Source organism: Myotis lucifugus, unplaced genomic scaffold (assembly GCF_000147115.1).
Source record: "Myotis lucifugus unplaced genomic scaffold, Myoluc2.0 scaffold_210, whole genome shotgun sequence".
NCBI classification, from domain to species: Eukaryota; Metazoa; Chordata; class Mammalia; order Chiroptera; family Vespertilionidae; genus Myotis; species Myotis lucifugus.
The window spans coordinates 849,590-862,082 of NW_005871258.1; the positions used below are offsets into that span (position 1 = coordinate 849,590).

The 12,493-nt window shown below is 45.0% G+C and overlaps 1 protein-coding gene across 6 annotated transcripts in view; it reads right to left on the reverse strand.

Annotated features, from left to right (window-relative positions):
* Positions 1-12,493, reverse strand: part of KIAA1211L (KIAA1211 like) — a 111,619-nt gene that overhangs the window by 42,009 nt on the left and 57,117 nt on the right. For all 6 annotated transcript variants that reach the window (XM_023761505.1, XM_023761504.1, XM_023761503.1 and 3 more), the window contains exon 2: positions 4,448-4,527. In XM_023761505.1, coding sequence (XP_023617273.1) covers positions 4,448-4,517 — 70 coding nt within the window. In that variant the 5' untranslated portion in view covers positions 4,518-4,527. The remainder of the gene's footprint in view (positions 1-4,447; positions 4,528-12,493) is intronic.

A 12,493-nucleotide genomic window follows, 5' to 3' on the forward strand; every position in this document is an offset into this window, starting at 1 on the left:
GGGGTAAGGGGGAGAGATTAACCAAAGGACTTGTATGTATGCATATAAACCTAACCAATGGATACAGACACCAGGGGGCTGAGGGCATGAGTGGGGGGTGGGGGGGTAATGGGGGGATAAGGACACATATGTAATACCTTAATAAAGAAAAAAATAAAATAAATATAAAATAGTGCAGTGGTAGGCGGGGGGGCAGGTGTGGGGTGGTGGGGCTCAATGTGGGGGGAAGGGGACATCTGTAATACTTTCAACAAGAACGATAAATTAAAACAAACAAGAAAAAGATGACGCTTCTGGTTAGTGGGTGGGGGCGAGGGGCCGCTCAGACCCAGATGCGCCGCTGAGCACTTGCGTTTGCCTGGCATGGTTCAGCAGCCATCCACGCGGGCCCTGTCTGTGCTACATGTATTCACCTGCCAGACTCTTTAATTTAAGTTCTTTAATGGTGACCGGCACTATTCAGGTTTTTACATCTTGAATCTGTTTTATGAATTTACATTTTTGCTAGGAATTTGCCTTTTCCCAAATTTTCAAAGTTATTGGCATGTAGTTATTAATATCCTCTTACTGTTTTAGCATCCGCACTGTCTGTAATAAAGTTCCCTTTCTCAGCCCTGATGTTAATGATCTGTGCCTCCTTTTTTTCCTTGATCAGCTGCATCAGAGGTTTGCTGATTTTATTTGCACTAATTTCTATTCCTCTCTTTATTCTTTACTTCTTTCTACTTTATTTAGGTTTACTTTGCTAACTTATTAGATTTCATGAGATGAATATTTAGCTTGTTAATTTTTAGGCAATTTATTAATTTTAGGCAATTTCTAAGCACTTCAGAATTTTCTTATCTTTCTGTTATTGATTTCTAGTTTAACTGTATTGTGGTCAGAGAATATACTCTGTATGGTCTGAATCTGTTCAATTTTGTTGAGACTTGCTTAAGTTTGTAAATGTTCCTCGTGTGCTGGAAAAATAATGTATTGTTTTCAATGTTTTATATGTGTCAAGTAGGATAAGGTCTTTGTATGTGTGTTGTCTAAATACTTTATATCTTTAATTTTTAAATACATTTGTTCTACGAATTACTGATACAATTATACGAAAAATAACCCACTCTGATTGTAGGTTACATCTACTTTATTTAATTGTCAATTTTTACAATTTTTACTCTATAACCTTTGACATTATGTTGGTGCATAGAAAGGTAAAATTATTATCTGGTCCGAAATGAAACCTTTTGTGAAATGCCCTCTTTAATGTTAGTAATGCTTTTTGCCTTAAATTTTATTTTGACTGCTATTAATAGAGCTACACCAGCTTCCTTTTGCCCAGTATTTGCAAAGTACATGTTTTTCTGTCCTTTAGTTTATGAGAATTCGTTTTAGAAATTCAATCTGATGATCTTTAACTTCTAAGTGGAACAATTAATGTAATTAGTCTCCTTGTGCTCACTGTAATGGCTGATATGTTAATAAAAACAAGTCCACCAGCGTGGAGGGTGCTGCTGAGAGCGCTCTGCTGGGTTGCAGACTGTCCACTTCCCGTCGTGTCCTCACATGGCAGGAAGGCAGCGAGTGGCTCTCCGGCCTCACCCTGTAAGGGCAGTAATTCCATCCACGAGGGCTCTACCCTCCAGACTTAACTACCTCCCGAAGCCCCCACCTCCAAACAGCACCACATCGGGCGGTTAGGATTTTAACCTACGAACTTTGGAGGGACACAAACATTCAGTCCATAACTCATAGTGCATCTCCACGTATGTGGGTCTTTGTTGCTTTCTTCAAATAATATTTTATATTTTTCAGTCTACAGATCCTACATATACTTTGTTAGATATATACCTAAGTATTTCTTTGATTAGTACTACTGTAAATGGCACCTTTTTTACAGGTCAATTTTTAATTCTTCATTGTTAGTATATAAAATTACAGTTTTTAAAATATTGACCACGTATTTAGTGCCAACTTGCTAACCTTGCTTAGGAGTTCTAGGTACTTTTTGATATTTTCTATAGTCAGAGTTTTATTTCTTCTTTCCACCTGGATCCCCTTTATTTCTTTCTCGTGCCTTATGGCCCTGGCTGGGTGCTATGAGACTTCTTATGGTTCCCTGTTACTTCCATATATTTTCAAACTTTTATTTGTTATCTTCAACCATAGTGTGGTGACTGTTTTATAGCACGTATTTGATAATTCTGATACTCAGCGCCGTTGTGTGTCTGTTTCTCTGCTGTGTATCAGTTCGCTAGGATTGCCGTGATGAACTACCACAGACTGGGGGCCTAAACAACAGAACTGCTATGGTCTCAGTTCCGGAGGCTACATGCCTGAGATCAAGGTGTCGTTGGCATGGTTAGTTCCTTCAAAGGGTTATGATGGAGGAGAACTCTATTCCGTGTCTCTCCCCTAACCGTTGGTGTTTGCTGCCAATCTGGCGTTCTTTGCCTTGTAGCTGCCGTCACCCTAATCTCTGACTTCATCTTCACCTGGCGTTCTCCGAGTGTGTGCCTACATCTCAATTTCCCCTTTCTATAAGGACATCGGTCACCGTAGATCGGGGGTCCACCTACTCCAGTATGATCTCGTCTAAACCAACTACCTCTGCAAAGACCCAGTTTCCCAATAGGGTCACATTCTGAGGTCCTGGGGGTCAGGACTACAATATATGAATTTTGGAGGCACACAATTCAACCCATAACAGTTTGGTTCTCATTCATGGTGCTTGTTGCCCAATTTTCCTGGTTATCACTGACAAGTGTGTCATAGAACTGACAGTACTAATTACTAACGTAGTAACTTGGAGTCTAGATAGAAGGCACCTTCCTTCAGAGAAGACTGCTTCCTTCTGCAAGGTACCTCAGGCCACCTTCAGTCTAGAAATACTCTGAGCCAAGCTCAAGGCTTGAGAGTCTCTGAATTACCCAAGTGATGCAAACGCACGCTATAAATCCACACAACTATGACCGACCTCTGGTTCACACTTATTCAAATTTTGTGGCTCCTCAGGCCCCCAGCTGGTTTTAGGGAAGGTCTTCTAGTAGATGGCCCACCTTGTACAGGTCTGTACTTGACATTTGACCCTCTCCCTCTCCTACTACTTCATGAAGACAAAAATGAAACTCGAAATTTCCAAGATTGGTAAATGATCTGAGGGCAAAGGTGGCTTCTACGCTCAGGTTTCCATTTTTCTCTAATTCTGGGCTCATCACTTCTTATGTGTACTTTTAAAAAGGGTTTAAAAGAATGCTCTTATCTAGAATTTTACATTTTAAATGGGAAGAGGTTGAATAACTTGCTTCACTATTATTTGGAAAAAAAACTTAGTTTCTCTCTTTCTTTTTAAAAATAAATTCTTCATGGTGCCCTCGGTAAGTACCCCAAACTAGTAGTTATGGATGTAGTTTCAGGTGAATGAACTACTTCTTTAAACAGTATTTTCTTGTTTAAAATCAGTACTAATTCAGTGCCCCATAATGTGAAATTTTGCAGCTCACTTTTTCTCGGGGTTAACTAAAAAAAAAAACCACCTTATTATCTGTATTGGGGGGGGTACCTATTCAATTATGATAAAGAAAAAGTAGTTCTAACATGGAATAATAAGAAAAAGCTATCTATAATCTACCTATATGATATTTATTGAAATGTGACAGAGAAAAAGTAGTCCTAATTTAGAATAAGAAAAATCTATTGAAAATATATGAAATAGAGTCTTTAATAGAATTAGTGATCGGAAGCTAGAATTTAATATTATTGAAGCTATTTCCCCTGAACTATATTTAAAAATGACTACTAGCATTTTGACTTTAAAGAGAGAGAGAGATGGAGGCCTTTGTTACCAAAATAAGGTGAGTATAAATGGCTAATCTATGGAAAAGGTACATTGTAGGAAGATCGATGATTTTTAAGGTCAATTTTACAACTCTATCAAGACATAAATAGCAATATATGAGTAGTGGTAAACCAATCAAATAATCGGGTAACTCTCAGGACATGTTGTGAGATGGTGCTTCATGGGCCTGGCATTTAACTCAGTAGAGGATATAATAAGGTCTCCTGAAAAAGAGTAGCCTTAAAAGAGGATTCAAAGGCTTTGTTATTCTATTCTTCTGGACGATCAGGCTACCTTATACGTTGCCAACCTCCTGCTGGTACCTTCAGATGTTCTTGGATAATAAACGATTCCACTGCACCTCTCAAGTCAATCAATCATGGGGACGGGAATGAGGAAAATGACTCTAACCCGCCCTCCATGTCTGACAGAAGCAAAGGAGGACCCCCGGCATTGCAGGTCCTCTGGCCTCGGTATGAAGGACCCAGGGGGCGTCTGAGCATGCTGTGAACTGAACCCCCACTCTCCATGCAGAGAACCCCAATGGCCTGGTTCCGTCAGCCCCTCCCCCTGCCCCACAACCCAGTGAGGACTCTCCCCAGAGCAGGGGAAGCGAGGCCTTACCTGTGCTGTCCTCCCCCAGGCCTTCGGCAGCCTCCCGAAGCTTAAAGTCCATCACCCGTGTGGAAATCATGTCCAGCTCCCTAAAACCAGATGGAAATTCACATTAAAGGAACATGTTTAACAGAAGTTAACAGTGAGAAAAATGGTGGTGGTGACTGTTTTCTGTCTATGACCTCGCCTGCCGCACCAGCAAAGGCAGATTCTATGGCATATTACGGGACAGTACAGCCCAAAAACACAACGACAGCTCAAGATTAGTAACCACACAGGCATTTAACCATTCGCTGACAGAGCAACTGCATAGAAAACAGATAGCAGGAACAAATGCTTCACCCATTTAGTTGCAGAACAGCCGTAGAGATGTGGATTACAGCACGGGGAATGTAGTCAATGATATCAAGACAGATGGTATGGGCCGGGGTGGGGGGGGGGCTTGAGGCAGTGGGGGACCACTGTGTAGAGCACGTGATTTTCTGGACACTTTGTTGTACATCTGAAGCTAATACAGAACGGGGTTGAATGTAAACTGAAATAAAACAAAATATCCTTTAACTAGTTTACAGAACGCAGATTTGGTTCCTTTCTCTCAAAAAACAACAACAACAAAAAAACGTTTTCAGAAATTATGTTTTTCTCTTGTTCACTGTAGAAAGTTTATAAGATATAGAGAATGAAAACCACCCATAGTCCTACCAGCCAAGGATAATCACAAGTAATGTTTTAATGTATTTCCTTCCCAGTATTTTCTGTGCAAATATTTGTATGTATATGCACACACACACCACATTAGGAAATTGACTTCCTGATTTTCTTGCTAATTCTTCCTAAGTGTACTGTAATGGCTACATAAGATTTTGATATAAAGCCACATCATCGTTGCTTTACACTGAGTTTCTTTTTTGAACTTTTCATTATGACAAATTTCAAACCAATACAAAATTGCAAAGAATATATAATGAACTTAACATATGGTCGCTGTAGTTTCAACTTTACGCCTTCTCCCCCTCCAACTCCCACTAGGTTATTTCAAAGCAAACCATCCCAGATATGATCCTGTCATCCACACGTACTTGACTTCTTCCTGAATAAAATGCCTCTGACTCTTCACGGCAATCACATAAATGATTGCTGGCCGCTCTCCCTGCTGCAGAACACGGACCTAACTGTACGCCTGCCTCCCACAGCTGACCTGTGAATGGCGCACTCTACCCCACTCACTAACGCACCATTTATTCGGAAAGCTATTCCTTACTGGCAGTTCCTATGAATCCTCACTTAAACGGGGGGCTCAGATGTTTAATTAACCAATTAACACTTGCCCCTTATGCACAGCACACAATGGGACACTTTTTGACAGGGGAAAGGAGTCACAGGTCTGTGGCAGGGTCGGGTCTCATGTTTCGGTCTCCTTTAATATTAATGTCAAAATGTCCCTCTCCCCACCAGCCAGTTCCTTAAAAAGATGAACAAAGCTTCATCAGCTTCACTTCTCTATTTTCATACAATTTAGCTCCATAAAAATGTCTGCCCGACAGAGCGAAAGGGGGAAAGCCCACACGATCACCGCCACTGATGCAGAAACCACCGGACAACATTCATGATAAAAACACTAAGAACAACTAGGAATAGGAGGAAACTACCTCACCATAACAAAGGCCATAGACTAAAAGCCCACAGCTTTTCTCATATTAAACAGAGAAAACGGGAAGCTTTTCCCCTAAGATCAGCAACAAGACACGGGTGCTCACTCTCACCGCTGTTACTCAACAGACTAGTAGTGCTGGAAGTCCTAGTCAGATCAGCCAGTCAGGAAAAAGGAACAGGACATCCATGTTAAAGAAAAGAAGTAACATTATCTCTGTTCACAGATGACATGATCTTATACGTAGAAAATCCTAAAGATCCCCCCTCACAAAAACTGTTAGAATAAGTGAATGCAGCAAAGGTGCAGGATTCCAAATGAACACACAAAAATCAGTTGTGCTTCTATATACTAACAATGAGCAATCTGAAAAGATACTTAAGAACACAGTTCCACTTATAATGGCATCAAAAAAGAATAAAATACTTAGGAATAAACTTAACCAAGGAAAGACTTGCACACTGAAAACTACAAAGTGTTGCTGAAAGAAATGAAACAAGACACAAAGAAACAGAGACATTTCATGTTCATGGATTGAAAGACTTAATACTGTGATGATGAATCGATGCAATCCTGTCGAAATCCCTGGTCCCATAGTATCCTGCTGCCCAGTGACATCATTGGGAGGAGGAGCAGCCACCAGGACATGTGAAGAAAGAGGCCAGAGAAGGGACAGCAGGAAACTATGAGGAGCAAGCAAGAGAGTGCAAATGGTCAGGACTGGTTCAGAGTCACCAGCCATGACCCTGGGTACCATCCTCTGCAGTTGCTTCTGAGCTAAGTACGAATGCCAGAGCTTTCTACTGCCTGAACTGGAAGTGACTGACCCAGCACGCGCATACCATCTGAAGCATATCGCTTAATCCTCAAGAGCTCCTAGTTTCCCCCTTTTGGAATTGAGACCATATATTATAGCCGACAGGCTTACTAACTGGCCCAAAGTAGCGAAGCAGAGACGCTGCCCACTGTCCTCATGTTGGACATAGGTTGGCACAGGTGATATGTCGACTGCATGCCGTCATGTTGGACATAGGTTGGCACAGATACTATGTTGAGTGCATGTCCTCATGTTGGACATAGGTTGGCACAGGTACTATGTCGAGTGCATGTCCTCATGTTGGACATAGGTTGGCACAGGTACTATGTCGAGTGCATGTCCTCATGTTGGACATAGGTTGGCACAGGTACTATGTTGAGTGCATGTCCTCATGTTGGACATAGGTTGGTGCTGGTACTATATGCTGACTGCATGTCCTCATATTGACCTCACACCCAGCAGGGCAAGCACCTTCAAGGCCTGGGATACAGTGATGGATGAGACCGATGTCAGCAGCCTCTCGCAGGCGCTGACCCAGGGAAGGGACAGTCCTGAGATGTCCCCAGGGTGAGGCCAGGGGCCTAAGGCTGACATTCCCGGAAGATCAGTCTGACAGGGTCCCTGGGTCTGAGGGAAGGGGTTTGCGGCTGCCTTGATATGTCACCTAACACTCCTGAGTCACTATGGCGTTACCTTCAAAATGTCCGGTCACCTCTGGCCATTTTAATCAAACGCTCCTTGCTGGGAAGTGCTGAGAACGCGGAGGTGTATGTGAGTGTGTGTGCACTAGCCCTGTGGGTGGGTTGAAGGGCGCCCCACCCACTGAGCAGGCAGGAAACCGGAAGCTCGCCCTTGCTCCTCCTGGGATGGATGACAAAGCCGCAGGCGTCAGAGGGCTGAGGAGTGGGGGAGGGTCGGAGGCGGCCCCGCTCTCCACTTGCTGTATGCACATCCTGCTGGGCCCGGATGCAGAGAGCATGACCAGAGGCCCAGGCTGCTAACGATTCACACACGGAGGCAAAAGCCACTCCACAGACAAAGGGATGACAGACTGGCTCACCTCATGTGGGAGGTTTGAAAACCTGCTCATGTTTCATGTTCCAAACACCTTCACACAAGCAAAAGTGCAACTGGGTGCAGAGGAAAGGGACCAAGACGTGGAAGTCAGGCTGCCCTGGGACTGAGTCCTCAGCCCCCCACTTACCCTTGCCGAGCCTCAGTTTCCTCACCTACAAAACAGGGACAATAACCCTGCAACTGCCTGGGGCGGAGAACACAGCACAGACACGCACTCGCTGAGAACCGTGGGTGGTTTCCACAGCCTGTTCCTCACCACGCGCTCACACGTCAGCGCCAACGCAGACAGGAGCACGCACTGCACGCCTGGCAGCGAATGTCCGTCTGCCTCACGAAGACACAGTGTCCTATACAAACGGCTCCCTTAGAGTCAGTGTGATCGGTCAGAGACGAAGACACCTGGATTGAAGATGGGCCCTGAGCTTCCCCAGGCCCCGCAGTCTGATGGCAGTGGGTGAAACTGCTGCCAAGTAAGGAATGAAAACATTCCAGGCCCCCGGGGTGGGGTCAGCTGGGGGACAGCAGCCCTCTGAGAGGTGGAGGGAGCAGATGGACGACTGAGCCCTTCGCTCGGACACTCCGGGTGGAAACCCTCCACGCGGCTACAGTGGGGTGCCTTCTCCGTGGGCCCAATAACCTGCCCTTTCTGAAACATGTCCCCCACCCAAGTAACATTCAGGGAAAACCATAATCAGAAATCTCCCACTCTCTCCCAGCACCCCTTGCTTCTCAAAGTTCAAAGACAAGCCGCCCCACCCCCCCTCCACCAGCGGTTCTCCCCCCCCCCACCCTCCTGCTCCTATTGTCTGACAGCTCAAGTTCAAATACAGAAACACTTGGTCTTCAAATCTGGACCTGAGGTGCCTCTTCAGGGATTCTAATCAACTCACAAAGGCGCTAGGCCTGCAGTGCCCTGCGCATTCACGGAGCTCCTCCGTGTGGATCTGGGCGCCCACGGAACCAGGAGAGACTTTCCTGCAAAGAAGGCTCCGTGGGGCTGTCCCACTCCCTCCCCCCGAACCCTCCCTGTGACCACAGGCTGCTTCCAAGCTTATGGCAGAATGCCATCATCAGCTGCAGCTCATATTGAAAAGTCCTACAAAAGCTTATTCATGTGGGGAACAAGAATAGATTTTAATATGGTATTTTAACAGTTTCAATCTATGTTTATCTACACAATGCAAGAAAAAATCCCATCTGTAATCGGATTACATACCTCTGAGCATGTCATTATGCATGAAAGGCTTGGTCACATCCCTGCGGCAGTCTCTCTCAGCCCCCGTGCCTTTCCTTACAATGCTCACCAAGGCTGCCAGCCAGGACTCCTTGTAAGGTGCCTGCCTAACGTACCCTTCCCTTCTAAGGCTGTGCTTGGTGGGGCGAGCTATATGCCGGTCTCATCCACGGCTCTCTTATCAGCACCAAGGACAGTGCCTGGAGCAGGGCACTGAGCACTAGACCCATGACAAAACTCCGGGGGCTTGTGGAGATGATCAACACAGGTACAAACAGAACGAAAACCAGCAGTAAAGTCACTGACTATGTTCTAGAAATGGATCTAGTTTTACAAACCAATTTAAGACAGAGGACGTCCTCCAGGAGATTAGTGATAACCTGACTAGTAAAAAGCAAATCATCTTTCGTGCAACCCTTTTCGGTCTATTGAAAAGAACTTTATTTTCTTCATGGGAGCAGCACAACTTTAAAACAATGAAAAAACAGAGGTAAATTTGCACAGAAGTGATGGCATTTCAACCTGAAGCTATAACCCAAATGCTTCTCTTATGCGTGTTGCAGTGCCTGTGGCAGCTGGCTGTGGAGTCCCCGCGTCCTGGAGAGAGTTGATTCCACCAAATCTATGTGAAGTACCGTTTAAGAAGAGTAATAGCAAATGATCACAGATCCATCAATGCAGTTTTTTTGTTTAAAAGCAAATAAAAGAAAATCTAAATACCAGTGTTTGTGTGCCAAATCAACTGAAGACCCCAGCACCAATTGCAGACACCCAAACTGAAATTACCATTTAATCTCTGGAGTCTCACTTTTCACTGTTTCTCCAAGTGGGGTAGCACTGACAGCCTTGAGTTCCAGGACAAGCTCTTCTTCCTAGAGGGAGCGTTTGGGGGCAAGGCCTCTACCGTGTCCATCTGGGCATGGGCTCAGTGTCTGGTCACAAAAGGTACCTGTAGACATTTGCAGAATGAGTGAACAGGTAGGCCGTGTAACACACTTGTCCGTGAACTTCAGAAGTGTCGATGAGCCCAAGGACCAGTCTTTGAATATTAACATATATTCAACAACAGACGCCTAACAGACCCTACCTTTACAGCCATGCAGACCCCACTTAATGCACGTGTTTGAGCGTGCATGGCGGTGTGAGTGTTTGCAGGGAGAGGGAAGGTGGATGCTGCCTTCCTGAAAATGGAACAATAACTAAACTCACATCCTTTAGGTTGGGGAGTGGGCTGCTAGGGGAAGAGACGTGGAATAAAGCTTTCGGACTGAAGACCAATTTGCACAGGAATGCCATCACTTCTGTGCAAGTTTACCTCTGAAGACCACTCCTGGCCTCTTACTTCGGCAACTGCTCTTTTGTTCTCTTCAAACCGTCTGAAGACATAATCTGCCTCTAACCAGCTTTTTATCTACTATTCGCACACCCATCCCACCCCCAGGAAGGCACATATTTACGATGGCCTTCATAGCGTCAGGCTCCCAACTCTGCCAAGTCGCCTACTGATCAGTGACTGTGTCTCCCATCAATGTCCTTGAAGCCTAACTGACTATGAACATCCAGCCCAACAGTCTGTCTGTCTGTCCCCATAGAAGGCCTGTCACTAAGCTGCGGGGGCAAAACTATTCCCCAGAAGACAAAATAAGAGGAGGAAGGAGAGGCCGGGGCAGGGAAAACAATGCATAGTCAGGGCACATTCGACCCGGGAGAGCTGGGCAGAGGCCTCAGTGGCCTACGTGCCAACCCCAAACGCCCAAGCACCAGGATGCCAAGCCACAGAGAAGTAAACATGCACGTCAATAACCAAGTGGAATATGCCAGACGTAGATGGTAGGAAAGCAGCTTTGTGGGGCAGAATATTCAAATATCCTTGCTGATCGAAATACCTATTAAATTCATAATATCCACGGTCAGTGGGTCTTAGCATCCTGACTGGGATTTTTGAATATCAGCTCACCCAACCTCAGACAGCTGAGGGAGACCAGCAGTGACTTTCAGCTCCCCTTTCCCTGGCCAGCTGGAGGCGGTGGCCTAGTCGGGGAAGACGAGGTAAAAAGCCTTTCATTTGGTGTCCTACCACCTCCCACTCCAACACTCCTCCCTCCGTCTTCTGTCCTGGCAGGGCCCTGCATCCGCCTGGCCACCTTCTCCAGGGTCTCTGTACTCACCCACTTTCAGGTCAGTGATGGTTATTGCCCTGCCAGAGGTAGCTGCTATTCCATTAGGAAAATATAATAATTATTAGCATCTATGCAAGTATCCAGAATAGGCAACCCCCTAGAGACAGAAAGCAGAGCAGTGTTTGTCTGGGTAGGGGAGTGGGCTGCTAGGGGAAGAGACATGGAATAGGAAGTGACTGCAAATGGCCACAGTGTTTCTTTTGGGGGAGATGAATATGCTCTGAAATTAGATTATGTTCACAGTCACACAACTCTGTAAATACAGTAAAACCTACTGACTATACACTTTAAAAAGATGAACTTTACGGTATGAAATTATATGTCAATAAAGCTGCTGGAAATGTGTTAAGAGAAAAAATGGTGAAATAGAGATGTTTTTGGAAAAGCAGACATGATACACTTTGTCTCCAGCAATCTCACACTAAAACAAATACTAGAGGAAGAAGGATATGCTCTCAGGTGGAAGTGTGGAGAGGTAGGTAGGAATGGAGAACAACAGATATGCGGGTGAATATAAATATGGACCAGATGAGCAGGCATCTGGACTTCACTCAGAGGCCCTGTGTGCAACAGGAATACACATGTGCCTTGGCCCTGCTCTCCCATCCCCCATAGCATTCCACTTCCTTCCAGCTAGGGCCTTTGCAGATGCTGTTCCCTGCTTTAACATGCTTTTCCCTGCCCTCATGCTCCACTTTCCTCGTATTAAATCCTTCTCATCCTTCAGACAGCTCCAATTCCACTTCCCAGAGAAGACCGATATGCCCTCCAGGAGAGCCAGGCCCTCCCAGGATGAGCCAGGACCTCCCACGATGCACTGTGAGAACCCCAGCACCTTTTGTTCATAGAAGTTAACCAGTTTTAATCATCTCAAAGTTTGCATGACGTTGGTCCAGTTCCCCTTTATAGATTTGAGGCTGCTTGCATTTCCTATACATTTAATCAATTTTTCCTTTTCTTGGAAAAAAAGAAAATAAGCAGTGACTTAACTGTTGTTCTCTAGTGAGTCACACCAAGTTCTGTCTGTACCTTTTTTAGGAAAATAAGTTTCACGTTACTGAGGCCAATGGAATGTGCAATGCTCACAAAGTTCCTG